Below are 25376 nucleotides of genomic sequence, written 5' to 3'. Positions count from 1 at the left end.
AGTGAAGGATGCCAAGCAGGCCTTCCCTGAGTTCCTGCCCTGCCCTTCCTCAGTGATGAACTATGACCTGCAAATACAAGCCCAGTAACCCCTCCCCTCCCCTAAGTTGGTTTTGGTCATGGTGTTTGCCACAGGAACAGGAATGAAACTAGCCCAGCACCGTAACTCCTCCAGTCCCCCATGACAAACTCTGATCATGCCCCTGTGGAATTCCCACACATGACTGAATACAGCAGCACAAACCCCAGACTGTGACTCATGCAGACGAGCCAATCAGTGACCTGGGTTTCAGTGATCCTTGCCACAAAGAATGCACTTTTCACCCAAAGGCCAGGGTCAACAGCTCAGCTGACACCCACGTGCTGTTACTGGGTGCCTGAGGTTGTGGCTGAGACCTTGGAGACCCTCACACCTGCATGGTGCCGATCTGCTACAAAGCAGATGGCGTCAACTGGGCGGGACATCAGCTCTGCCCTCAGTGACTCAACTGACACCTTTTTGCTGAATCTGGGTTCGGACATTGTGATACACACTCACACACACACACACACACACACACACACACACACACCAGACAAGGCACCAGAAGGCAGGGCTGTAGGTTCCAAAGCTTTTATTTCGGCCGCCTTAGAACTTTGCTTTTGGCTCTGCTATACCGAACATAGCCAAGCTTACCTGTGTACTGAATAGACACTCTCGCATTGTTTCCCAAGTCCTGGGGTACTCAGAAGAAATCCCCACAAACTCCCTACCATCCCCAGAGACAGGCCAGCTCCAAGGCAGGCTGTAGTGTTCAGTTTGGACATGCTATACCCAAGTAGGAAGCCAGGCAGGATGTGACCACTGGGGACAACCCAGGAAGGCGGACCACTGTCAAGGCTTAGCAGCAACCAAATAAATAAGAAATGCTACCATAAAGTGTACATAGACACGGATTTGGTTCTTTGAAACAAATCCAACACAAAGTAAAGAAAGGGCTAGAAGGAGGCAGGAAGAACTGGAGAGGAAGATTCTTAACTGTAAAGTGCTCTTCGTGACAGAGGGTCTTTGGGGCCAGGCTCGGAGTTCCAGCTCTGTGGGGGAAGGGCGGGATCGTGAGGGAAGCTAGCATGCGATTTCTTATGACACGGCATTCAAAGTGGACAGTGCTAAAGAAAACCACCCTCCAGCAGGACCAGCCGTCTACAGGCGAGCACAGAGCCTGGCATCTCATGGGATCTAAGCACATGAGAGCAGAGTAGACACACACACACACACACACACACACACACACACACACACACACGCGCGCGCGCATATGCACACATGCACGCACGCACACATATGCATACACACGCGCACACACGCACACACATGCGCACGCACGCATATGCACACACGCACGCACGCACACACACACACACACGCACGCACGCACACACACGCACGCACACACGCACGCACACACACACAAACACACATGCACACGCCAGGCACAGCGCTGCTCCAGCTGGCTGGGTGGCCACATGGAAGGACCTCACAGCAACATGCACCGAAGCCTCCTCCAGTGGCAGACACTCCTCAGGCGGCAGACAGGAATGGGAAGAAGAAGAAGTCGAAGGCAAACTTGAGGGCCCCGTGCACCGTGCTGCGCCAGTCCTGCTCGATCTTTACGTGCCTCCGGGCGGGGGACAGCTGTGTCATGCAGTTGAGGCAGCTGATGGCCTTGAGCTCGAAGACGGGCCACTTGCTCCCCAGGCGGCCCTCCAGGATGGTGCTGAACTCGATGAGGCTGCCCTGGCGCAGGTTCAGCAGCACATCCTTGAACTCGCTGCTGGCGCGTAGGACAATGTCCTTGGTGATGTCATCCTCTTCGTGGCCACGGTTGCCGTTGGTGCCAAAGGGCATGCCCACTGTGATCTCAAACTTGTAGCGGTCAAACTTCTTGATGTGGCAGGGGTGCTTGGCCAGCTGCTTGAGGCGGCAGAGCTCCTCCTCAGCTGTGGACGTGTTCCCGGAGCTGCAGGACGGGTAGGCCTCTCCGTACAGGCAGCGCATCCAGTCGCCCAGGAAGAACGGGAGCATGTTGATGGCCGACTCGGCGCTGTTGTCGATCTCCGTCACTCGGACATACTTGAAGCGGCCTGTCCACGTGACCCTGTGGCCCTCCAGGTGGCTGCACAGGATCTGGGTCCGAGCCATGTTAGTCTCCTTCCAGGCCCGTGGCCCACACAGGAAGCCATACTGCTGCCAGGTGAGTGTGGAATTGTAGACCTTCATGCCTTCTGAGCGGTACACATAGAACCAGCAGAAGAGGAGGATAGCGGTGAGCCACACAAGAATGAGCTTCACCATGGAGCTCCTCGTCAGGGACTTGACCATCCCCATCACCGAGAAATTGGCCTTGGTCCACCAGCGGAAAAGCAGGGGTACGCCGCAGATCACTGTGGTGACCATGATCTTGGTGAGATCCTGCGACAGGAACCATCGGGCAAACTGCACCGTGCCCATCAGGGCGAGGCCGGCCACCAGGATGGGGAGGGCAAAGAGGAAGAGGAAGTAGCCGATGGAGGCGCGGACCAAGCCCAGGCCAGTGGACTGGAGCAGGATGACCACGGACAGTTCACACCACATGAAGCACACCAGGTAGGGCACCAGGTAGCAGTAGGTGCCCTTGAAGCTCCTCAGCTGGGCCATGCGGAAGAAGAGGTAAAAGAGATAGACATAGAGCAGGCAGGGGAGGCTCACGTTCAGGATGACGAAGTGGCCCACGGGCACGGTGAAGAACGTCTGGCCGAGCACTTTCAGGAAGCGCCAGTCCACGGGCACGGTGGGCAGAAGGGACAGCAAGCCAGCAGCCACCTCGGTGACCAGGGCCCGCCTGGTATAGGGCTCGGCGCAGCTGCTCAGGCTCATGTAGCTGGTCACCGTGAAGAAGGCGGAGATGACGGCCAGCTCCGAGCAGGGGATGCAGTCCTTGCTGGCCAGCGGGAAAGAGAAGATCACGAAGACGACAGACAGCAGGAAGTGGACGTAGGGCTCCAGGTGGTTCCAGCCGAAGTTCACTTCCGCCTGTTCCACGTCCAGGTTGGGCTCGAAGCGCAGCAGCAGGTCGGTGAGCGTGCGGAAGTTCTCCCAAGCCTTGCTGTCCTGGAACACCTTGAGCGTACAGATGACCATGGACACGAAGGACAGGTAGAAGACCACCAGGGGGATGAAGAAGGCAAAGAAGTCGATGGTTAGGTTGCTGATGATGAAGAAGAAGATGAGGGCGTTGATGTGATGGGTGGGCACGATGGTGGAGAGCCAGTGCATGCCTGCCTTGGAGGCCACGTCAATCAGGTACTCTTTGATCTCCATGATGGCGTGTAAGGGGTACTTCACCACCTAGGGGAGACAGAGAGCGGGAAGTGACCGGGACAGGAGCCCTTGCCACCCAACATGGACTGCCTCTAGTTCCTGGTTCTGGACAAGGTGACTGCCTACCCCCAGGCTTTCCCACTCCTGGGCCCTGCCCTAACAGAGCTGTCTCTTGGAAGCACCACCCCCACTCCAGTGCTCCCCACACTCCACAGTCCCTAGATACCTGCCTTCCCCTAAGCCCTATACCTCCAGCCTGAGAGCCCCACTGTGCTGGTTTGAGTGAGACTGTCCCCCAGAGGCTCACATATTTGAATGTTTGGGTCCCAGGGTGTGGACTGTTATGAAGGGTTAGGAGGTGTAGCACTGGAGGTGGGATTTAAGGTTTCAAAAGCACACACTGGGCCCAGTCTTGTTCTCTTTCTAGGCCTGCAACTTGCAGATCAAGATGGATGCTCTCGGCTACTGCGCTGCTCCAGCGCCACGCCCACCTGCCACCATAATAGAAATGGACCAACACTCTGAAACTATAATCAAGCTCTCAATTAAATGCTTTCAGTTACGTTGCCTTGGTTATAGTGTTCTTCACAGCAATAAGACAGTCACTAAGACACCCACCTTCTGCTAAGGTGACTAGGCTCTTGCACATGCGTACTGTATCTAGGGGAAGCCACCTGGGCACCTAGATCCCATCTTCCCTCAGGCTTCTTGCTTCAAGATACCACAGCATGCCAGGTGGAGATGGCACACACCTTTAATCCCAGCACTTGGGAGGCAGAGGCAGGGGAATCTCTGAGTTTGAGGCCAGCCTGGTCTACAGAGTGAATTCCAAGGTGGCCAGGGCTTGTGACAAGGGTGACACAGAGAAACCCTGTCTTGAAGCCCTCCCTCCCACAGCAAAAAAAATACACACACACACACACACACACACACACACACACACACACACACACACCAGCACTGGGTGACCCATCAGCCACTGTGTCCATCTCCAGCATATGGATAGCAACACTCTGACTTTTTCTTCAACTGCCAAAGGCACAGGGACTGTTACTTCACAGGTCACACGATGCGTAGCACACAGGTAGCAGTATGAGGACCAAGGAAGGATGGTCTGCAAGGTTCAGAGGGCTCAGTGCCCCACCCTCCCACTGACACTGGAAACCAGAGCAGAATGCTGCAACCCAAGCTGACAGGGAGCACGGCCACCGTTACCCAGCACACCAGAGGCAAGTGGCGGGAAGCCAGCTTCCACTGCAACCTGAGAGGAAGTGGCCACATCAGATTTTCCATAAGTTAATGTAAAACATATAGGATTTTGAAACATTAAATTTAGTTTTAAGAGGTCACCCTGACTCCCCAGGTTTGAGGAAAGCTACTGGGCATCTAGAACATTCTTTGTGGGAGTCACATCAGTTCACAGGGTCTCCTGTCTGTGACCGAGAGGCATCTCTCGGTCCCCTGCATGTCCTTTGCAAGACAAGGGAGAACTGAGGCAGCCTGAATGTGCAGACACCTGCGAGGGCTTACTGCTTTTTCTCTACACAAGACTGGCCGTGACTGCCCTCAACTGGAACAATTCCAAACACTGCAACATGGGCCTTGCTTATCTCATGACAAACTTTAAATCTCTCTCTCCTCAAAAGAACTTCCAGATCTCACAAAGCTCAGACACATGACTATGGGGAAGCAGGACATACACTTGGAGTGTGTCGGAAGGAGGCATCACAGTGCGCACTGTGACTCTGGCCTGAGGGTCCTTCTCCAATGCATCCTTTCGCCTTGACCCCCATTAGCAAGAGTGGGGCTCTTCTTTGCCAAGAACCATACGGACCCTGCTGGCTTCTTCCTCTCAGAGTCAGGGCACCATCTGGGAATCCTTTCTGTGAACAGGCTCAGTCTAGTGCACCCCTACATGGGCCTTCCTCACAGCCATAGGCCTCTACGCCACCCTGATGCTCAGAACTGTCATGGAAACAGTGCTCAGGGGCAAGAGTGGGGCTTTACCTGTCAACATCCTGGGGACATGGCTCACACTTGGACCTTATCTCTCCGGGGTGTTGTGGTAAACTGCTTCCCACTTTCTTCCTTCTGTCCTGTCTCCGCATCCCCTGGTGGCCCGCTTCACACTCCAGCCCCCTGTGAAGACTGTCTAGCCACTTCCTGGTCAGCAGACCCAGCAGCCCCCATTTTAACCTAGTGTGTGTGTGTGTGTGTGTGTGTGTGTGTGTGTATGTGTGTGTGTGTGTTTCATGTCTTCTTAGCCATAATCACTGGAACTGAGGCACGCACAGCTACGGGCTATGGAACAGTTCCTCTGCTGACGGGCCCTGGCCTGGGCTTTGTGGCTTACCTGGGTCAATCTGCCCACTGCCCAGGAATGCTTGCATCTGACCAGGCTCACCAACTGACCCGGGGCAGCTCTGCAACGGTCCTATGGCCACACCCTGTGTCTGCACTGAGTCCCAACAACAGTGGTCAAAGCAGAGTACACTTCTATACCCCTCCTATTCTTGCTGTCTCCGCCCAGTATCTGTTCCCCCAGCTCGCCCTTGGTGTCCCTGTATGGTAGATTCAGTAACCAGGCCCATGGCAGAGCTGGCCCACAGACCCTAGCATTTGGTTGGGGGAAGGCATATTTAGAAAGTGGCCTCTGTCCTGGGCCACAGACGACATCACTACATAGTGAATGTGAATGTAAGTGTAACTCCAAAGCCTTAGCTTGCTGCCCTGGCATGACTCTCTCCAGGGATAACTGCACGACCCTGCCTCTGCTTCCTGGGCTGAGGCGCCTCCTCACACAGGAACCTCAGGTGGCCCCAATCCAAGTGTGTCTGTGAAGTTACGGACCCCTGGCCTCAGCTCCCAGGATCGCGGCAGGGTGCCAGGCAGGAGCGGCACGAACCTTCTGGCGCAGTGGCAGGTCCTCGGGGCTCTTCCCCGCCAGCTCGTCCTCCTCCTCCTCATCCTGCAGGAACAGGTTGGTGGGGATGATGCCCCTGGCGTACTTCTTGGTGAGCTCCACGAAATCGTCCAGAGCAATGTAGTTCTTGGCTGAAGCACAGAGAGATACCAGGTTCTCCAAACCATACACTCACTGTGACCCTGACACAGACATGCCACAGGGTGGCAACTCGGGGTCCAGCCAGGTTCAGGCATAGGACCATTCCTTGGGCAAAGACGTGAAAAAGAACCTGTTTGGGTGTGGAGGACGTAGTTTATCTCCTGTCTGTTACCCTCCACCTCTGCCTCTGACCTAGGCAACACGCTACATATGTGAACTGACATGCCCGTCTACTCCCTAATGCCTAAGGCCCACCTGAAGCCAAGCCCTACTGCTAGACCATCAATCAGCGGCACCTCTGGCACTTCTGATGCCCTTCTTTCTACCTTGCAGGGCCTCAAGACTCTGGGGACTAACTTCCCCGAGGCCACCCATCACCCAAGCCCTCATACGACAGGATGTGCAGGCCTGCTTCTCTCCAACCCCATCCATCATGACCCAAAAAAAGACCTACTACACACCTAATAACTCTTCCATCCAACAAGACCTACCATGTGCCCGCCAAGCTCTCATCCCACAGCATTTATAGAAACACGTCTGCCTTTTGTTCCCACCCCCACCAGGATTCCTTGAGGGTCCACTGTGTGTGTGCAAACCTCTCTATCCCACTGCATCTGCCAAGAGCTGCTGCGAAATGCCAAGGACAGGTAAAAGAATTGTAGCATGTGCTAACGGCTGGGTTCCCAGCCTTCAGGGAAGACGAATGCTAGATACTGGCAAAGTCACCAAAAGCCATGGCTGTGTTGGGAGCTCTCACTGGGCCAGCCTGGGGCGACTACACTCAGGAGTGAACACGATGAGTCACAACTGTAACGCCCGTCCCACTCCCTGGCCCTCACAAGGATGCTCTGCACTTAGCTCTCCCATCAGTGCTGACAAGGCTAAGCCCCCTCTCCTGCCTGTCCATCGTCTCCTGGATGGGAGCCTGCAGCCTTGAACCACAGATTCCACCCCTCCACACATCACGTCATGGTCTAGTGTCTTCTGATTCTTTAACTAACCCAGACACTCCAAGGCCAGCTCCTTGGGTCCCCGGTCTCTCTCCCATCCCACATGGGTGCTGTGACACTCTCCATCTGCCTCAACACAAGCGTGCAGTGGGACACATCCCCCACAGTGTCCCGGTCCCTCTCCTGCCCGTTTATAGAGCCTTCTCCCTCGCTGAACTTTCAGCCTCGCCTCTGGCCTTCACCTGGTGAGGACTGTCACACTGAGGGTCTGTTTCCCACTGTGTTCTGAAACTCCCAGTGTACAACGATTAGGTCCCAGGGACCAAAACACTGTCACCCAAAGAGACTGAACAAGAGTCCATTTAAGCACGAGACCTGGTAGGGGACCCAGGCTGGGATACTCAGTTGAGAGTGGATGCGGTGCTGGGGGGTGTGGGAGGCAGGTAGCGGATGGACATACTCACATTCACTGCTGACGAGGCGCTCCAGCATGCGCCTCTGCTTTTGCAGGGACTTGGGGACCGGGCCTGGCTGAGCCCCTCCATCTGTAAGATCAGAGGGGATTAGAAGCTGCGGCTGCCCAGTTTCCGGCTCTATAGCCCACTGGGCATAGGACCTTAGGATCCTGGGCGGTCACTGTTCTCAGGGATCACATGGCTTGGGCGGGGTCTCATCATATGCAGAGCTGCATCCCTGGGTAGCCACTGTTGGGCCATCAGCAGGAGTGCCGGCATATTCAGTGATGAACACACCCACCACCCTTCCTCTCTTTGGCTGGCACTGCCTCTCCTTGACTGCCTTCAGTCAAGATCACGTACTGGGCAGCTATCTCCCTGGGGGTGAGGACCAGGCTTTCATCACTCCCTGGATCTCTGGTTCTGGAACCAGGAATAGCCCAGCACACTCTGATCAATAGATGAGCAATAAATGGAACTTATAGTCTTGCCAACACGCCAATCGCCGCCCGACCACGGAGACCTCGACCCCAGAGGAAGGCAAAGGAGTCCAGTGTTGGAGAGACGGCTGGCTTACCCTGCTCGTTGACCTGCCCGACATTCTCCAGCAGCTCCGACACAGCCACCTGCTTCTTCTTCTTGGGGTTGAGTTTCCAGTACATCACCAGGGCGGCCTTGCGCACGGCCCTTTCCAGGTCGGTCTCAGAGGACAGCTGCTTCACCTCAGCCTCATTCTCAGAAGTGATGCCTGACAGACAGAGGCATTAGGCAACCCCATACCTCACAGCAGCCCCCCAGGAATGCTCCCAGGAGGCTGGGCACAGTGATGTGAGGAAGGTCTGCCTGGCTTCTTTGACTCAGGGTAGAGCAGGTACCTGCCCCCAGGGCGTGTCTAAGCCCATCCCCGACAGCACCTGGGCTCCAAGTTGGAAGCCAGGCTGGGCTGGCAACGCCCGAGTGTCCACTGTAGCACAGGGCTGCCCGTGCTTGTTTCTCCTCACACCTCACCCTTGGGGACCCTCATCAGCAGGTACTATGGTGACAAGGTGCAAAGCAAGGTGCCACGGGTCTGCAAAGGAAGCAGCTATCGAGAATGGGGTCTCATTTACTGCATTTACCGTGCGCGTGCGGCAGGAAGGGGCATCCCTGCCCACAGTGCTTCCTGGGCTGAGGCCCCTGCCAGGACAGCTGGGAGCATGGGGTCTTCCATACAGAGCAAAGAATGCCAGAGGTTCCGGGGACTGAGGCGAGCAGAGACGGGCGCAGGAGCCGTGAAATGGTATCATGTCTCTCAGGAGGACTGCGCTTTTTATCTGCCCAGGAATCTTGGGGCAGAAATGCAGGGCAGGGCATGCAGGCCAGTTGAGCCTGAGATACTTCCCTCTCCCACTCTCCAGGGCTATGCCCCTGCCTCCACTCCCAAGCAGCCCTGAGAACCACTGGCACCAGATCATGGTTGTGTGGCTTGCTCTCCCCTTTGCTGGCTGTGGCCTGGGCAGTCTGGATGAGACAACCTGGCTGACAGGATTTAATGGGGAAACCATTCCTCTTTCGTTTTGTTTTTCCTTCCCCAAAACTACCAGTCAAGCTGTAAAAGGAAAGGATTTGTATACTAAATGTAACATTGAAAACACTATTATACAGACAGAAGAAAAGATATAAAGTACTTCCCTGGGCTTTGAGTTATCTGTATCTGGTGGCATCTATATATTGCAAATTTTACACAGTAGCATAAAAAAATAACAGTTAAAAATAAATATCAAAGGGCTGGAGATGGCTCAGTGGTTAAGAGTAAAGACTGTTCTTCCACAGGTCCTGAGTTCAATTCCCAGCAACCACATGGTGGCTCACAACCATCTGTAATAGGATACGATCCCCTCTTTTGGTGTCTGAAGACAGCGACAGTATACTCACACACATAAAATAAATAAAATATTAATAAATAAATATCAAAATACACAACAACAAAAACTGTGTGAAGCACCCGTGTCACCTCTTCCTCAGACTCGGAGCCTGTAAGACACTCACGGTCCAGGACACTTGGGACAGATGCCTCTCTCTGACTCTAAGATTTCCTTCCCAATTCGGACTAGAGCCCAGAAGAGAAGTGAAATCTAATTAATTACCTCCTGTGGACACCAAGCACAGGACAAAAGATATGGAATTGGCCTAGCTTGTGATGTAGCTGGCAGATTTCAAAAACCTCTCAGCGTGAGGAGACAACCAAAAAGATTTCTCCCTTCCCAATGGAGCGGCCAGATCTGCCATCCACACGCCCTGAGGGTGGCTGCCAGGGGCCCCGCACATCCTCACCTTTCCGGTCAGCTAGGCACCGCCTCAGGAGCTTCACGGCCTCCCGCCTGCCCTGCTTGGCCGCCAGGATTAGCCAGGCCACGGCTGAGCAGCTGTTGAGTTCTTCGTCTGCGTCATTGGCGAGTCGGAGGTAGTGTTTGCCCACCTAAAAGCAGAGACGCCCATCATGTCCCGGCTTCCGGGGCTCTGTCCTCCTCACTATGGGGCAGGGGTGGGACCTTCCATAACGACACGACACAATCAGAAAACTAGAACATCTGCGTGCACTGACTGCCTCTCAAACAGCTCATGCTTAAGAGGCAGCCAGGGGAGCTCTGGCCTTAGTCCAGATTTCTATTTATTGTTATAATAGAATTATTTTTATTAAAAAAATTATTACATTTATTTACTCAGAGGACAGCTTGTGGGATTCAGTTCTCTCTTCTATCATGTGGACTCTGGGACTCGAACTCAGATCACCAGGCTTGGCAGCAGTCGCCTTCACCTGTTTGAGCGGCTTCACCAGCTCTGTCAGGTCTACTGGAACACAACCTTGGCTGCTTGCTTACATGTTGGCATGACATGTTTTCTCTCTTCCATGGGAAGTTTGATCAGTTTAGACAGATTGTAGAGCCCAAAATATTTACTATCTGGCCCTATGCAAAAGTGCTCGCTAATCCAGTCCAATCTTCCCACTCTACAGATGGCCAAAGTGAAGTCAAGAGCATAAACAGGCCAGGAAAGAGCTGGGCGTGCTCCCCAGCTTCAGGAGGCCTAGGCTACAGCCTGGGGAGGCCTTCACAGTCCCTCAGACACAAAGAGAAACTTTCCTGGTTGTCTCTACATAGATCCCTGCCCCCTCCTTTGAGGGTGGGAAACTCCAGGAGTCACTTGCTTGAGCCACAAACATAGGAGTCAGAAATCACTCTAAGCCCTTGTGTCATACAGTGACCCCCCTCCTCCAGGGTAGGCTGAGACGAGGCTGGAGGTACAGTGGAGTCCCCCAGCACTCTAGACGTGGGATGGGAACTAGCAGGGAACTAGATTGGTATGGCAGTCTGCAGAGTACTAGGACAGGCTGGAGGAGACAAAAACCTTCTAGGCCTCCACTGCAGTGAAAAAGCGGGCCCGCTGATTCACACCTGCCAGGGCATCGTGAGAGAGGAAAGATGGCCTATCAGGTCTCTGTCCTCCTCTCCCTCCTCCCTCCCTGTGTACTTGGGTCTCTGACACTCAGCAAACTTGTCCTGCCTGAGCTCCTCCACTCCTGACTCTCCTGTCCCACAATGCCCTGGGCTGAGTGGGCCTTCAGCTGAGACAGACCGTCCTTAGGGAACCAGCCTCTTGCAGACAGTTGGAAGAGGGTGGGTGGGCAGGAAGGAGGGAGGGTGTCTTGGAGGAACACAAGCCCAAGACAGGATGTGTGTAGGACCAGAGCGGTGAACATAGGTACACTGGGGAGGTCCTGAGAAAGAACCCCACCCAAACCTAGCCAATATGGAGGCTGGCAGAGCGGCGCTAGCTCCCTGTTCCTGCAGATGAGGCCAGACCCCTACCGCATGAGCCACAGGACACCAGCCCAGACCCATTGTGCTGGGGTCATGTCCTAAGATTCTCCCAGACACTGGTCCTCACCTCTGTCTGTGCTTTGGGGTCTCCAGCCTTGGCTTTCTCCAGGACTTCTTCAAAGGGGATCTCCGCATCTGCCTTCATGGGGCCTTGAACAGGAGGAGACATCAGAATGTCACACAGCCAGACATTATCGCCGTCAGCGGCATGGAGGTTGGCTGGACCAGGTTTCTGGAGCCCTGCTACCTCCTCTCACTTTAACATTAAGGCGAGAGGCAGGAGGCCAAGGCTGTGACAGACAGGTTGCCTTCCAATGCTGCAAGCAAGCCAGCACAGTGGCAGCCGGTTCTAACTGGGGGTGTGAGGACTGGGAATGGGGAACAGGCCCGAGTCCCACTGTTACCTTTCAGATCCAGTCCACTCACAGGACTGTGGTCTGAGAGGCCTGAAAAAGCAAGAGTGCACACACACCAACACTCTGCAGGCAGAGCAGCTTTGGAGGGCACAGCAGATAGGCATTCCTTTTTTCCTTAAGAGTGGGTGTCTTCCCTGTCAGGGCTGCTGAAGGCTGGGAATTTACAAACTGAAGTTGATTGCTTAGGGTTCTAGGTGTCTGAGAAGTCCGCGTTCATAGCGCCAGCAGACTGGCTTCAGGCCTGGTTTATTGTTCATGGTGGCCCCTTGCCCTGTCTTCTGACGGGAGGGGTGAAACTGCTCTTCGACCTGTTCTATAAGGGCACTGATCCCATATATGAGGCTTCACCCTGATGAGCCCAACACGCTCCAATAAGGAATAACCTCGTCCTGGGCTGCAGGGAAGTGCACACAACCCCCCGGGCACCTCCCTGCATGAGCACGTGCATGGTTCAGGGATGAACACGGTCAGGCCTATATAACCTATATTAGGCATCGTCTCACGCCAGACGGGCTCTGTGGCAAGTCCTGACCTCTGTGAGCCCCCAGACAGGGTCCTGCCCATCTCTTCAGTCCTGCTCTCCCACAGGCCCCATGCACTTGAAAGAATCCTGCATGGCTTGCTAACTTGGCATTTCTGCTGGCGTCTGAGGGAGGAGAGAGAGCCCCTCTGATACACCATCCTATCTGCTAACACCAGCTCCTTCATCCATCTTGGCCTCCAGCTGTGCACCGCTGCGGTTCACTGCACTGGATCTAACTGGTCTCCATGCCCCAGCTTCCAACAGGACAGACAGCTCAGCAAACGCAGAACAGACGGGGAAGAGCGTGTTGGGCCAACAAGGAAGCAGCTAGGAGTAGGTGCATGGCGTTCCTCTGTCCCCCATCCCAGCACACCAGCCCTGCCCTCACTCTGCCTGGCTGGAGCCTGATTCCCTGAAGCAGTAAAGGGTGTGGGAAGCTCTCTCGCTCATCGGGAGCCGGGCCGTGCTCAGCCGCACCAGGCTACCCTGGCATCCTTCCCTGACTGCGCACCCAGCCCCCTGGGAGGGAGCCTTCATAAGCAAGCCGTCTGTTGTCTTCACGCCGAGCCAACTTACACCTTAAGTCCCTTGAGCGTCCTAAAGCACGCTGAACCCTCCCAGAGGAGCACAGTTATGAACATGCGAGCAGTAAATCTGGCCCCGCAGCGCCATGCTATGCTCTCCCCACTTCCGCACCCTTGGTCCTAGGTCCTTGGCCTCCAGTGTGTCCGCCCCTCTCATGATGGCCATCATGAGGGGTTACATGGATGAGCATGAAGAATGGCAAAGGCCAGAGCAGAGGACCATATGTGCCAGTCAGGGTTTTCCCACACAGGGCAGTCAGGGCCACTTGGCTGAGGGGCTCCACAATAAACAGAGTCACTGGGCTAGCCTGGGCCAAGGGGTTCCCCATGGAGGATAGCCAAGTTGAAGGGAGTCTCCCCCAGGTGGCTGGGGACGCTCATTTCTCCACACAAGGAGTGTCAGAACTGAGAGGGTCCCCCACATGGGGCAACCAGCATCACTCTGGGATGAGGGGTTTTTTAAAACATGTGGGGCCCACCCCCCTGGCTAGCAAAGCCCTAGGGAAGGCACAAAGTTGGACAACTGCTCAAGTAGTTCAGTGGACACAGCCAGGCTAAGGAGCTCGGCTCCTACACCAACCCCGCACACGGTTACTGGGCCCAGAAGCCACAGGCACCAGGCTGATGAGATCCCTGTCCTTGTCACGGCCCACTGAAAGCCAGTGAGGACAGCCACGCTGTCAGCTCAGGTGACATGATGACTGGCCACATCAGCCCTGCCTGGAGAGACTTCCTGGAGATGCTGACATTAGAGGCTTGGAATGCAACCAGAGGCTGAAAGCAACAAACAGAGGCGTGCTGCCAGCTTTCCGGAAGACTCAGAGAGCACCAGTGCGGACCTCACGGCTGGGAAGCTTATAGTACCGACCCAGGTCACAGCATGTACTCAGGGACCAACAACGTGACTCAGGGGGTCCCTCGGTTGTGTGGTCTAAGGTCAGCGGGGGTAATGTGTTCCCACACACACATTACACTGGCCCCTCACACCTAAATAGTCACGGTCCTACCGGAAGCCCTGTGAGGCCCAGAAGGGATGAGGAGAAAAGGCTGTACCAGGCTGGGACCGAAGGGCCTACCCCAGGGGCCTGTGCTTGATCCAAGGTACAGCTAGGCTAGGATTGCAGATTCACACAGCACAAGCTACGTTTCTTCCTCCTGTCATGTCAGGGGCTCCTGTGCAGCACTCCAGCCCATGAGTCTCTGACAGGGCAGGGTAGCACTGCTTCCTAACCCATCTGTGAGCACAAGGCAGCTGAGGGCTAGTCAGCCCTTCCACCAGAGGGGCATAAGGGCATCAGTGGACCAGGCTGAGTCTCCCCGCACCCTGTGTCACCAAGGTCACTTAGGCCACCTAGGTCAGTAGGACCAGGCTCAGGGCTTCTGCTTGAGCGGAGTGACAGGACTCCTTGGGCCAGACAATCAGGACACCTATGAGAAGGGGCCAGGCTCCTCTGGCTAGGCACAGCTGGAGATGACTATGACTCATATATGGCTGGCAGCCCTGCTGGGGCAAAATTCAGACTGGACCCATCTCGCTGTTGAGCCATCTCCCCCAGAGCCTCATAACTCCCCGTGGCCTTCCACTAGCCCTTGTCACTGGTCTCCCTTGCTGTCTGGTCTCAGAAGCAGCCAAGTCCAGCCATGACCACCATCATAGGAACTTCTTATGTGCTAAGTGCCAGGGCTAAGAGCGGGCCAGGAAGTGTGCGTGTTCCAGAAAGCAAGTCTGGGGGACAGTTGGAAAATGAGGACCCCTAAGCAGCTCTCTTCCATGTCCTAGGCTTTGAAAGATGTTCAGGTGACACCTTCTCCAGGCAAGTTTCTGATGCCCTGCAGAGTACATATAGACAAACCTTGGTTCCCTCAGGCATTACAACCAAAGTCTCCAGCACTGAGATCAACCCCAAGGACACAATCACTCATTTACCACCACACTGCACAGGCCCGGGAACAGCTGTATAGGACAGTCATGAGCCTCAGAGCCTCTGTCACCAAAGCCTGGCAGGCTCCACCCTGGGGAGAGGTAACTGACTTAATGCACTTGATGCAGAATGTACAACCTAGTGAGGGCTCCCTGGGCACAGGGACTCAATTCACAAGGCACACACTGTGTTCTTTGTCCTTGGCCACCAAGTCCCTGGTGGCCCACTGGGTAAGCACAAGATCAAACTACTCCGAACTCCCGCTTTTCCCACGCTAGCCGGGGACCCTGGGTCCACTGCTTCTTTTTCTCCTTTGCTTTCTCTTCTCCGAGGCAACAGGTGACAGTGCCTGTCCCCAGGCCTGAAATGCGGGTGGGGCTGCTGCTTCAGGAGGTCTAAAGAGGTCGTATGTAAAGATGCACGCAGTAGTTACATGTTAATTAACTCTCCCTGGCAGGAACTCCAGGCCCCACTGCTCCTGCCGGCAGGGTGGGGTCTATCAGCACACACCGGTGACCAGGGACAGACAGATGAAGCTTGGGCCTTAAGGACTGGAACCTTCAGACTGCTAACCCGCCTGGCTGGCTCTTTCCGGCACCCCTGTGGGCAGAGCACACAGCTGACACCTGCTTCCTGGTGGGATCTGAAACCCACAGTCTGGGCCTTTTACTAAGTTACCCAGATTGAAACCCAGCTTTCCGGCCATGGCCTCTGCCCCCATGGTCACACGATATCAGAGAGAAGGTGGGAGGCACCTGGCGCTGGACTTGGGTCTGGGCCAGGCCTTGCCTACCTTCGCAGCAAAGCGGAGGGACACAGTGACTTACTTTCTTTCTTTCTTTCTTTCTTTCTTTCTTTCTTTCTTTCTTTCTTTCTTTCTTTCTTTCTTTCTTTCTTTCTTCCTTCCTTCCTTCCTTCCTTCCTTCCTTCCTTCCTTCCTTCCTTCCTTCCTTCCTTTTATGTACATGATTGTTTTGTTTTCAAGCATACCGGGAGAAGCAGATTCCCTTACAGGTGGTTGTGAGTCACCAAGTGGTTGCTGGGAATTGTACTTGGGACCTCTGGAAGAGCAACCAGTGCTTTTAACTGCCAAGCCATCTCTCCAGTCCCCCAGCCCCCAGAGACCTTTTAAGACAATTCATAAGGCAAAGGGCCCAAGCACAGGACAGTACTGAGGGTGATGCTGTCAGGAGCCTCAGCCCTGGCCAACCAGGCTGAAATCCCTTCAGTTCTGCCAGGGAGACAGCCAGAGTGCTCCCTTGAGCCAGACGCTGAACTCAAGGCCTTCCTTCATCTGTGGACAGGCTGACAGACAGTGGTATACACAGCAGGTGCCAGGCGGGGATGCTGCTGGGTTGGAGTGGTCATTGGGGGCTGCTGGCCTCTCTCAGGGGGAAATTAAAAATGTCAACAACTGAAACAAAGTGACAGCAGAAACTGACCAGGATGGGAGGCACCACCCCTACCACACCAGCTGCTACCCCATCACTCACCCCTACCACACCAGAGACTACAGGGAGCCTCACACCAACCCAACCACATATAACAAGGGATAGATTCAGCATTGGCCTGGCAGCAGCAGAGGTACCCCTGTACAGCCTATGGCGAGAAGTAATTTGACACAAACCTTCCCACAATGATGCAGCCCCACTCTGAGACCAGTAGTCTCACTGGGAGGCAAAGGCCCAGTGAATGATGCCACATACCAGCACACGGTGTCAACCATAACTACAGAGTGCACACAATTCCAGTGGGGCAACACTAACTGGAGGGGCTGGGCCTGGTGCCGCCAAGAGGCAGCATTCTCCTCCTGCATTGTGACTGGCCACGCCCACTCTCCACACAGGGCCCTCAGTGCTCTTTTCTGACTGGCTCCTGGCCCCTGTTCCCCTGTAGGATGGACCCTGTCCTGCACTGCTGGACTCCGAGCACTGCTGCTGCTGATATGGAAGCTCTCAGTCATTTCATCCGATGCTGGCCCCGCCCCTCAGGTCTGGGGGAGAGAGAGAGAGAGAGAGAGGAGAGGGAGGAAAGTGAGGAGAGGGAGGAGAGGGAGGAGAGAGAGACGGAGAGGGGGAGGGAAAGAGAGAGGCAAGTGCTGCCTGAAGGTGTGAGAACTGGGAGGCCAGAGGCTGACAAGAAGGCCCGGTGTGGTCACACAGGCCAGCCCCTGCAAGGCACGGGGTCCCATACTCAGTCTACTGTTAATCCACTTGCTATGTCTCAGACACTTCCAAACCAGGGGCCTGGGTAACAACTATTCCCAAGGTTCCGTTGTCACCCAGTAGAGGGCTATGCGGTCAATTTAAATGCACCCCAAAGAAGCATTTTTTTTTTAAGTTTTAATTAAGAGACTGGGAAGAGAACATCAGACTGCAACACAGAAGAAGGATACTTCTCTGAGAACTGCTACCCCCATAGTGTGTGTGTGTGTGTGCGCGCATGCACATGTCCGAGTGTTTGTGTGTGTGTGTGTGTGTTTGTATGTGCATGCATATGTCTGTGTGTATGTGTGTGTGTGTGTTTGTACATGCATGCATGTGTCCATGCGTGCCCTCCCACAGATGCCAGGCTGCAACAGAATGTGTAGGTCTTCCCATGGGTGGAGACTGGGAAGAGCCAGTCATAGGAGACCTCAGAACAAGTGGTATCCCAAAAGATAAGGTGAGCAGAGCATTTTGGGGAGGTCCTCGGTGGGCAAAGAGTTGGTGCTAAACCATGAAGGCGGCTCTGAGGGTCACAGAATGACAAGTGACAACCCAGAGGTAAGACACAGGACTGGCAATAAGCTCCCAAGCTACTCTGAGAGCTGTGGGTCCAAGCAGGGCCACAGGGCCACCGTGAAGGCAGGCTTGACTGTGAACACCTCTGAGCCATGTGGTCCACCTTAAACTGCTGCCCAGGAGGAAGGAGAGAGACACGGACTGTAGGGATGGCCGTACCGTTGACAGCTACACACGCTTTGGAAGCTGCAACCTCAGAACGGCAGAGCAGCCCGACTTGAGGAGCTTCTGTAGGAGCCTGGTCTATGCCCGCCCTGCTTCCCCTGCTGTGGGGTGAGGTCTGGAGAACTGGCCCTGCCGCCTTACCAGCTCTATCTGCTGCTTCTCGGCTGCCGGTCTGAGGAGCCCGAGGCTCTGGAGTGGCCGCTTCCCCGGCACTTTGTCCAGCACTGGGGTCAATCTGAGGTCTGGGAGCTCGAGGCGGGTCAGTCTTGTCCTGCTCCAGTGAAGCGGTGGCATTGAGCCGGGCCCGCGCCTGGGGCTGTGGTGCGGGTGGAGGAGGTGGGCCAGAGGGGCTCGGAGGTGGGGTGCCTGAACTCATCTTGCCTGCAAACAAAGGGGAGGATTAGACACACGCAAAAGCCCCTGAAGCAGCCTGGTGGTAAATCAAGAACTGGGTGGGAGTGCCAAGTTCTGCAATCCCATTTAACCTGACAACCCCACAAGCCGGGTGACCTTGGGCCCTTGCGCCTCCATTTGAGACATGAGGATAATGCTGATGACACAGTGGTACACTGAACATATGGCCTGGCCACGGGGGATGCATGGGACCTACGTGTGTCACCAGCATCTGTCAAAGTCGGTCTCTGCAGACGTAACAGCTAAAGTTGTTGGAAGGAAGGCACAAAGGCTCAGGCTATGCTCAATGGGCTGTTTCCTTAGAAAGAGACACGGCTCAGGGGCCACATGGAGATGGACCAGAGGCTGAAGAAAGACAGCTGCGGGAGAACAAACACCAAGGACTGACAGCCACCCTAGAAGGCAGAGAGGTGAGACGGCCTGAATACAGCTTACTTCAGCCTTCTGATTCCACAACTGCAGACAACAAACTTCAGTAAATGCACTGATTTCTAACAGAAGCTTAAACAAATGACCACAGGGGCTGGAGAGACAACTCAGTCGTCTGCTCTTCCAGAGGCCTGGGTTCAATTCCCAGACCCACATGGCAGCTCACAACTGTCTGTAACTCTAGTTCCAGGGCAGGGGTCTGATGCCCTCTTCTGGCCTCTGTGGGCACTGCATGCACATGGTACACATATATACACGTAGACAAATGTTCTCATATACACAAAAAACAAATCTTTAAAAAAAAATAAAGAAGCACCCTGGTATAGTAAACATCTGTAATAAATCTGAAGTGGGAGGCACAACTGCTGAATTGTGATTCGAAAGCAACTCTGGCAGAATCCTGGAGACCAGGCCCCAGCTCTTAATGCACATTACAGAAAGCCACTAGTGGATGAGAGGCAACATCCAGAATAGCGTGGTGGGCAGTCAGCATGCAACACTGGCCAGGAAAGGGGCCTTGCATGTTGCTTAGCAACTTGGAAAATAACAGGTCATCGTAATTAAGGCAGCCATGAGCAGAGTGCAGAGACTAGACCATGGAACAGAGAGGGAGAGTCCAAAACTTAGAAGGACTGTGGGGGCACAGACCCCCAAACTGCTGGGCCTTGCACACTGCAGTGTGAGGAGACCACTCCTCAGATCCCAAATGACCCTCCTCAAAACCAAGGCCAAGTCTGTCCTCTTCAGTACTCTTAGGGGAACAGGCTAAGGAGTCTGGCAATGAAGAAATAGAAATCTGACTCAAAAGGGCCCTGATCCTTTGGCCTGGGCTCCCAGTGTGTGATCCTAAATAGCCACGTGCCTTTCTGTGCCTTTCCAGGCCTCATGTCCTTATCTAGGACCCAGAACCTAGGACATAGTTCCATGCTCAGGGTGACTGTGAGGTCAGGGCATCTGAGACCAAGTTGCAGAGGACCAGGTCTCAGCATCTATCCGTGAGCCTGCTAAATATCTCCCTGATGGATGGTTCTGTATGCTGGGAAAGCCAGGGATGGACCCAGGCCTACATGCTAGACACAGGCTTTTCCATTTCTGCTCCACCCCCAACTAAAAATGGGTCCCATGGATGGAAGCTGTGTCCAAAGAGCAAAGTAGATTTCAATCTAGCATGCTCCTGCACAGGGCAGAGTCCTTAATTTAATTTACTTTCTTATTTATGTTTTTTTGAGCCCTTATTTTAAAAACAATCCCTAGGGATATTTAGAATCTCATGAATCTGCCTGGAAATCAACACAGGACTCTGACCCATCTCACAAATGCAGGCTTCTCGGAATGATGAGCCCGGAACCTTGTCAGCTAGCCAAACGCACGGCCTCAAGGGGGCATGCAGATCCAAGGGAACTCGCAGACCAGAGAGGACTACACATCTACAGGGACATCCAGACCATAAAGATATGCAAATGAGCAGGATTCACACCTACAGGAGCCCACAGACCCAGAGGGTTGGGGGGCACAGCCAGCAATGCAGTGACTAAGAGTCAGGGCTCTCACACAGAGAGTCACCGGAAGACCTCAGACTCTAGAAAGGTAACATCCAGCAATGGCCTCTACCCCACAGACATAAACAAGGCACCTGACATTAGGCAAAAGCACTGCGCAGTCCCCCCATGTGTCTTCTGTGGCTCCTCCAAGCCAAGCAGGTAGGAATGTGCCACCCCAGGTCACTGGTGAAGAGCCCCTTCAGCCTTCAACCCCACCCATCACCTAGACCCCAGACACTGAGCTCCGAAAGAAGGAGGAGCTGTTCAAACAACTTGAGGTGCCCAGGCTGGGTGCAGACCCACTCCTGTGAGTCCCCCAGCCTCAGCGAACATTTCACTGAAAGAGGCCTTGGCCCCCAACCCTTCTCCAGGTCTCTTCCCTGACGCGCTGTCTGTCACTCCATCACCAAGCAGCCGGTGTCTCCAAGCTCATGCTTTGCCACGCCCTCCTCCTGGGAGCCCTCCTGCCCCTCCTCAGCGCAGCCCCTCAGCCTTCAGCTGCAGCCCCAGATACATGTTCGCCAGTTTCTCAGATGCTGCTATTGGGGTCCTAAATGGGTCCTGAGGGCTTCTGTCCAGCCTCCTCTCTGTGATGGAGAAGAGACCACCTCCCTGACAACAGAACATCCCTTCATCACCACGGGGAGTGGCTGGTTGGCTTAGTCCCTGCCTCAGTTTCCCCTACCTGCACATCAGTGCGCAGTGGGATTTGGTACAAGAGAAGGTCACCTGTAAATGGAGAGGCATTTGACAACAAAACAAACCAGAACAAAACAAAACCCCCAAAGGAGGGACTGGGGAAATAGTGCAACTGGTAACATGCTTGCCAAGCACAAGGTCCCCAGTCCCAAAGTAAAACACAAAAGTCTTCTTAGGCTTTGATCCCAGCACTTGGAAGACAGAGACAGGTGAGTCTCTGAGTTCAAGGGCATCCTGGTGTACAGAGCTATTTCTGGAACAGCCAAGGCTAGACAAAGAAACCCTTTCTCAAAGAAAACCAAACCAACCAACCAACCAAACAAACAACCAAACAAAAACAAGCAAAAGCCGTATGCAACAATCCCAGTGATGTAGAGGCAGAGACAGGCTGATCCACTGGGCTTGCAGGTCAGTCAGCCTAGCCTAGTTCATAAGCTCCGGGCCAGTGACAGACCCTGTCTCCATAAACCAAGGGGACAGTGACTGAGGAACAACAGGTCAACCTCCAGTCTCCCACAAATGTACACATTCATAAGCACGCACATACACATAAATGCATGCACATGTGTGCACATGTACACACACCAACACACACACACACACACACACACACACACACACACTCATAGCCCTAAGTCTGAACACCTCTCCTGTAGGTGAAAAACATCTTTTAAAAGTAAATGTCAGGGAAGCAGGTTAGGGCTAGCTGCCTTGCTCCTAGGTAATTTACCATGTACACATTGCAGCCAAAGCAAAACTATCCAAGAGAAGAAATCTGGCAAGGCAGGGTGGATGCCGGGGAATTCACTTTCAGGTTTTGGGGTTGAGGGCCTCGCCTAGTTTAGGTCAGAGAGCTTGTTAATTCAAAGCCATTTCCTGGAATTCCTGGTCAGACAGACACAAGAATCAGCCCTGACAAGGAGGTGGGGGTGGGGTGGGGTGGGGAGGACCTAGTGTCACAGTGAGCCCAGAAGACAGGGCTGCATCTCAGGGTGTACACTAGGGTTTAATGAATGCAGGCTGAAACCTGAGGCAGCCAGGCTTCAGGCACTGGGGACTTACAGGGCTGAACGACCTTAGGCAAGTCCCTCCCTAGGGCTGGAAATCCCTGGCTGTAGAGGAAGAGCATCATCAGCCAGCTCTGGCCCCAGCTCCACAGTGGCCAGGGCAGCACTTAGAACCCATCATTGAGTCAGATCCCCAAACACAAAGTGGCCGGCATTCTTTCCCTGTGAACGCCAAGGCATATTTTTATCCCATCTACACAAATGCCAGCGTCAAGGAGCTGGACTGAGGGGTGGCTATCCCCAGAGAGGCCACCCTGGAGAAGGCTGCCTGACTGTGGTCTACAAAGGCCAGGGTTATAGGACTACAAGGAGCCCTCCATCTCTCCCAGACCAACTCCATTCTGCTCTGCAGGGAATGGTGCCGCTCTCCCAGTGCCCTGGTCTCTCAGGCCCTGGGAAGGCAAGCCGGCCAGCATTTCCAAGTCCATGTGGTACTCATGAGAGACGCCCGCAGAGCCTGAACAGAAAAGCATCCCCCACAGCAATCCTTTAGAGTCCAAAGAGCCCAGTGATGAAGTCCTCAGCCCCCACAGCACAGCTACTAACCACGATCTTGTACATAAAGATTCAAAGACAGAAGACAGAATATAATATTGTCAAGCGATATTTAAAATAGATTTGGTAATCATCCTGGGTCTGCTTAGGATTTGAAAAATTATCTGCAGAAAAAGACCGAAGAAACACCCATCCTCCGGGACAATACTAGCTATCTCTGTGTAAGGAACATAGCAGGTTTTATTTTAGCTTTAAAAAAATACATCTCCTTAATTTTCTATAATGACTGTGGAGCATTGGGGGAGTTAAAATGAAGCATCATTTTAAAATCCAGCAGTGACCAAGTCCCTGGCCCATGAGGTCCACTCTGGCCTGGCCTGACCCAGCCCTCTGGCATAGAACTGACCCTCAAGACAAGGTCACAAAGCCCTTGACGGTGCCCAGGTGCCTATTTTTGCCCAGAGTATTAAGTCCAAACCAAGGAACAGTCCAGCTCTCACAATGTGACAAGTTCATGGGAATAGAGGGGGTGTGAAGCGGGAGGGGCACAGGCTGCAGTGGTGGACAGCCAAGCTTATCAAGTCTGGCACCTGCTCTGGGCTGACTGTGTGGGTCAGCAGGCTGGACTGGGGGCCTAGAAGCCCCCAGGGTGGGGCACTGAGCCTCCTCGTCCAGCAGCAGATGCTACAAGGCTAATGTTTGAGCATCTGACTTGGCAGGAAGGTGATGTCTAGTTAGGCAGTCCAAGATGGAAAAGCCTTGAAGATGGACTGGACAGGAACATGGCTCTAATTTAACCTTGAGGAAAGCCATGTTATGGACTTTTGCAGAGACCTGGCTGAGCCTTCAGGACAATCAGAAGAGAAAGGTAGATTTTTCAACATTAGATGTACCCATCCCCTGGGGAAGGGGAGACAGACAGGTAGGCAGACATCAGGGCCCTGGAGCCAGAAGGAATGCCAGGCTAGGAGATGAGTCTGATCCCATAGACCAGAGAAATGCAAGAACCATTGAGGGTGGTGGGAGCCACGGAAGACCAGAGGAGGCTGAGAACCATCAGGCAGAGTGAGGGGCCTACAACCCGGCTGGGGCAGACAGGACACCAGGAAAGATGGCAGATTGTAACTGGACTCAGTACGAGGAACTAAGAAGAGGCTTGGCATGTGGCTGGGGCTTTAGCCCCCTTCGTAATGTAAGAAAGGTGAGAGAAGAGTTCCCTTAGAGAGAACAGTGCTCCTACCCATTGCCACTGTATCATCACCAGGGACAAGGACGTGTCAGACATCTGTCATATAGTGTAGGTGTTTCTGGGGCCAAGGTTGAGCTAGTCCCAAACCTTCTGAAGGTGTAAGGGAGGCTGGCAATGTGGTGTTCCACAAATTTCTACCTGGGAAAGAAGGTGAAGGGGAGTCCCCACCCAATCCTGCCTGTATCTGAGGAGGTCCAAGGAGCATTCAGGAAGAAGCTGGAACATAAACTCTCTCTAGATTCCTAGTCAGATGAAAAGTACCTTCGATGTACCAGAGAGACAGAGGTCAACAGGTGAGGGAAGTGGGAAGGCAGCCCCTGTCATCTCCATGGACTTCAAGAGCTTAGGGCATGGCACCGAGTGAGTGTTGGATCCTAGAGAGGAAAGTCCCAGGCAACCACCTGCGATCTTTGTCCAAGGTGACAGAGGAAGAGCTGCTGCCAGGCAGAGGCTCATTGGCTCTGTCCATTACGTGCGTGGTCCTGGCCAGGCCCCAAATCTACTGAGCCTCCGGTGTCAAATGGAAACTATAAGTCTATACTATAGTACCCCTGAGACTAGGGGCCCGAGTGCACGGTGGAGGGGTGGCAGTGGCAGGGAGGCAGAAACCAAAACGCTGGTTTATTGGACTCTCATATAAGGATCAACTAGCAAAATACGGTGAAAGGACACAGCTCCATCACACCCAAAAGTGCAGGGTCAGATTTTCCAGAAGGCTTCCAGTCATCTGACCAGAACCTAAGATCCTCAAGGTGCGGTGCATGCCAGAGCTGGAGTCACACCACAGTCAACCGGTTCCTAATAGGGTGGGTAACTATAGGAGGGTCCCAAGGGTTCCTGCTGTCCTGCCTCCTTTACTGAGGACCCGAAGAGAGAAACTGTCACACAGCGCCCGGGTGGGCTGAGCCCCCACGCGCCCCAGGAATCAGGTCCCGCATGGCTCGGTGCACGGGGTCTAGAGATGTAGGTCTTGAGGGGTCAGCTCTGGGGAGTAGGCAGCCTCTCCAACCCGCTGTCCCATCCGCCGCGCGGTCTCGCAGGGAAATTTGCGGGACTGCCGGGACTCCGGGGCTGAGAGGCGCACGGCTTGGGTATAACTGGCCCATTTGGGGCAGTAGACGCCTCGGGCTCCGAGGAGCAGCGAGAGTTCTGGCCTCCAACTTCTAGCAACTTGGAGTAGACCTGGGGCCCGGCTACCTATCCAGGGAAACTGAGGCCGGGAGAGCGTCTTCTCCCAGCTCTCCGTAACCCTCCCTGACGCTGCGCGCCCAAGGCCAAGGCCAAGGCCATGGCACAACGACCCTGAAGAACTTACCAGCCGCAGTGCTGGGCCTCCCAGCCCGCCGCGAAGTTGCTCCGAAACCGCGGAGATCTCTGCGGCCAGCTGAGCAGGCAGAGCGCGCGGCCCTACATTCAGCGCG

At 54.3% G+C, this 25376-nt stretch overlaps 1 protein-coding gene across 1 annotated transcript; it reads right to left on the bottom strand.

The window, feature by feature from the left end:
- Nucleotides 1-596: 596 nt before the first annotated feature.
- Wfs1 (wolframin ER transmembrane glycoprotein) lies at nucleotides 597-25376 on the bottom strand. The gene is made up of 8 exons (XM_052198873.1): nucleotides 25271-25376; nucleotides 18203-18442; nucleotides 11736-11818; nucleotides 10122-10266; nucleotides 8386-8556; nucleotides 7818-7898; nucleotides 6245-6393; nucleotides 597-3366 (listed from the first exon to the last, which is right to left on the bottom strand). Exons 2-8 carry the CDS (start codon nucleotides 18435-18437, stop codon nucleotides 1561-1563), a joined length of 2670 nt encoding a protein of 889 aa, XP_052054833.1. The 5' UTR covers nucleotides 18438-18442; nucleotides 25271-25376; the 3' UTR covers nucleotides 597-1560.

Source organism: Apodemus sylvaticus, chromosome 11 (assembly GCF_947179515.1).
Source record: "Apodemus sylvaticus chromosome 11, mApoSyl1.1, whole genome shotgun sequence".
Classification (NCBI taxonomy): domain Eukaryota; kingdom Metazoa; phylum Chordata; class Mammalia; order Rodentia; family Muridae; genus Apodemus; species Apodemus sylvaticus.
Note: the sequence above shows the minus strand (reverse complement) of the source record. Positions and strands in the feature narration are given on the sequence as shown.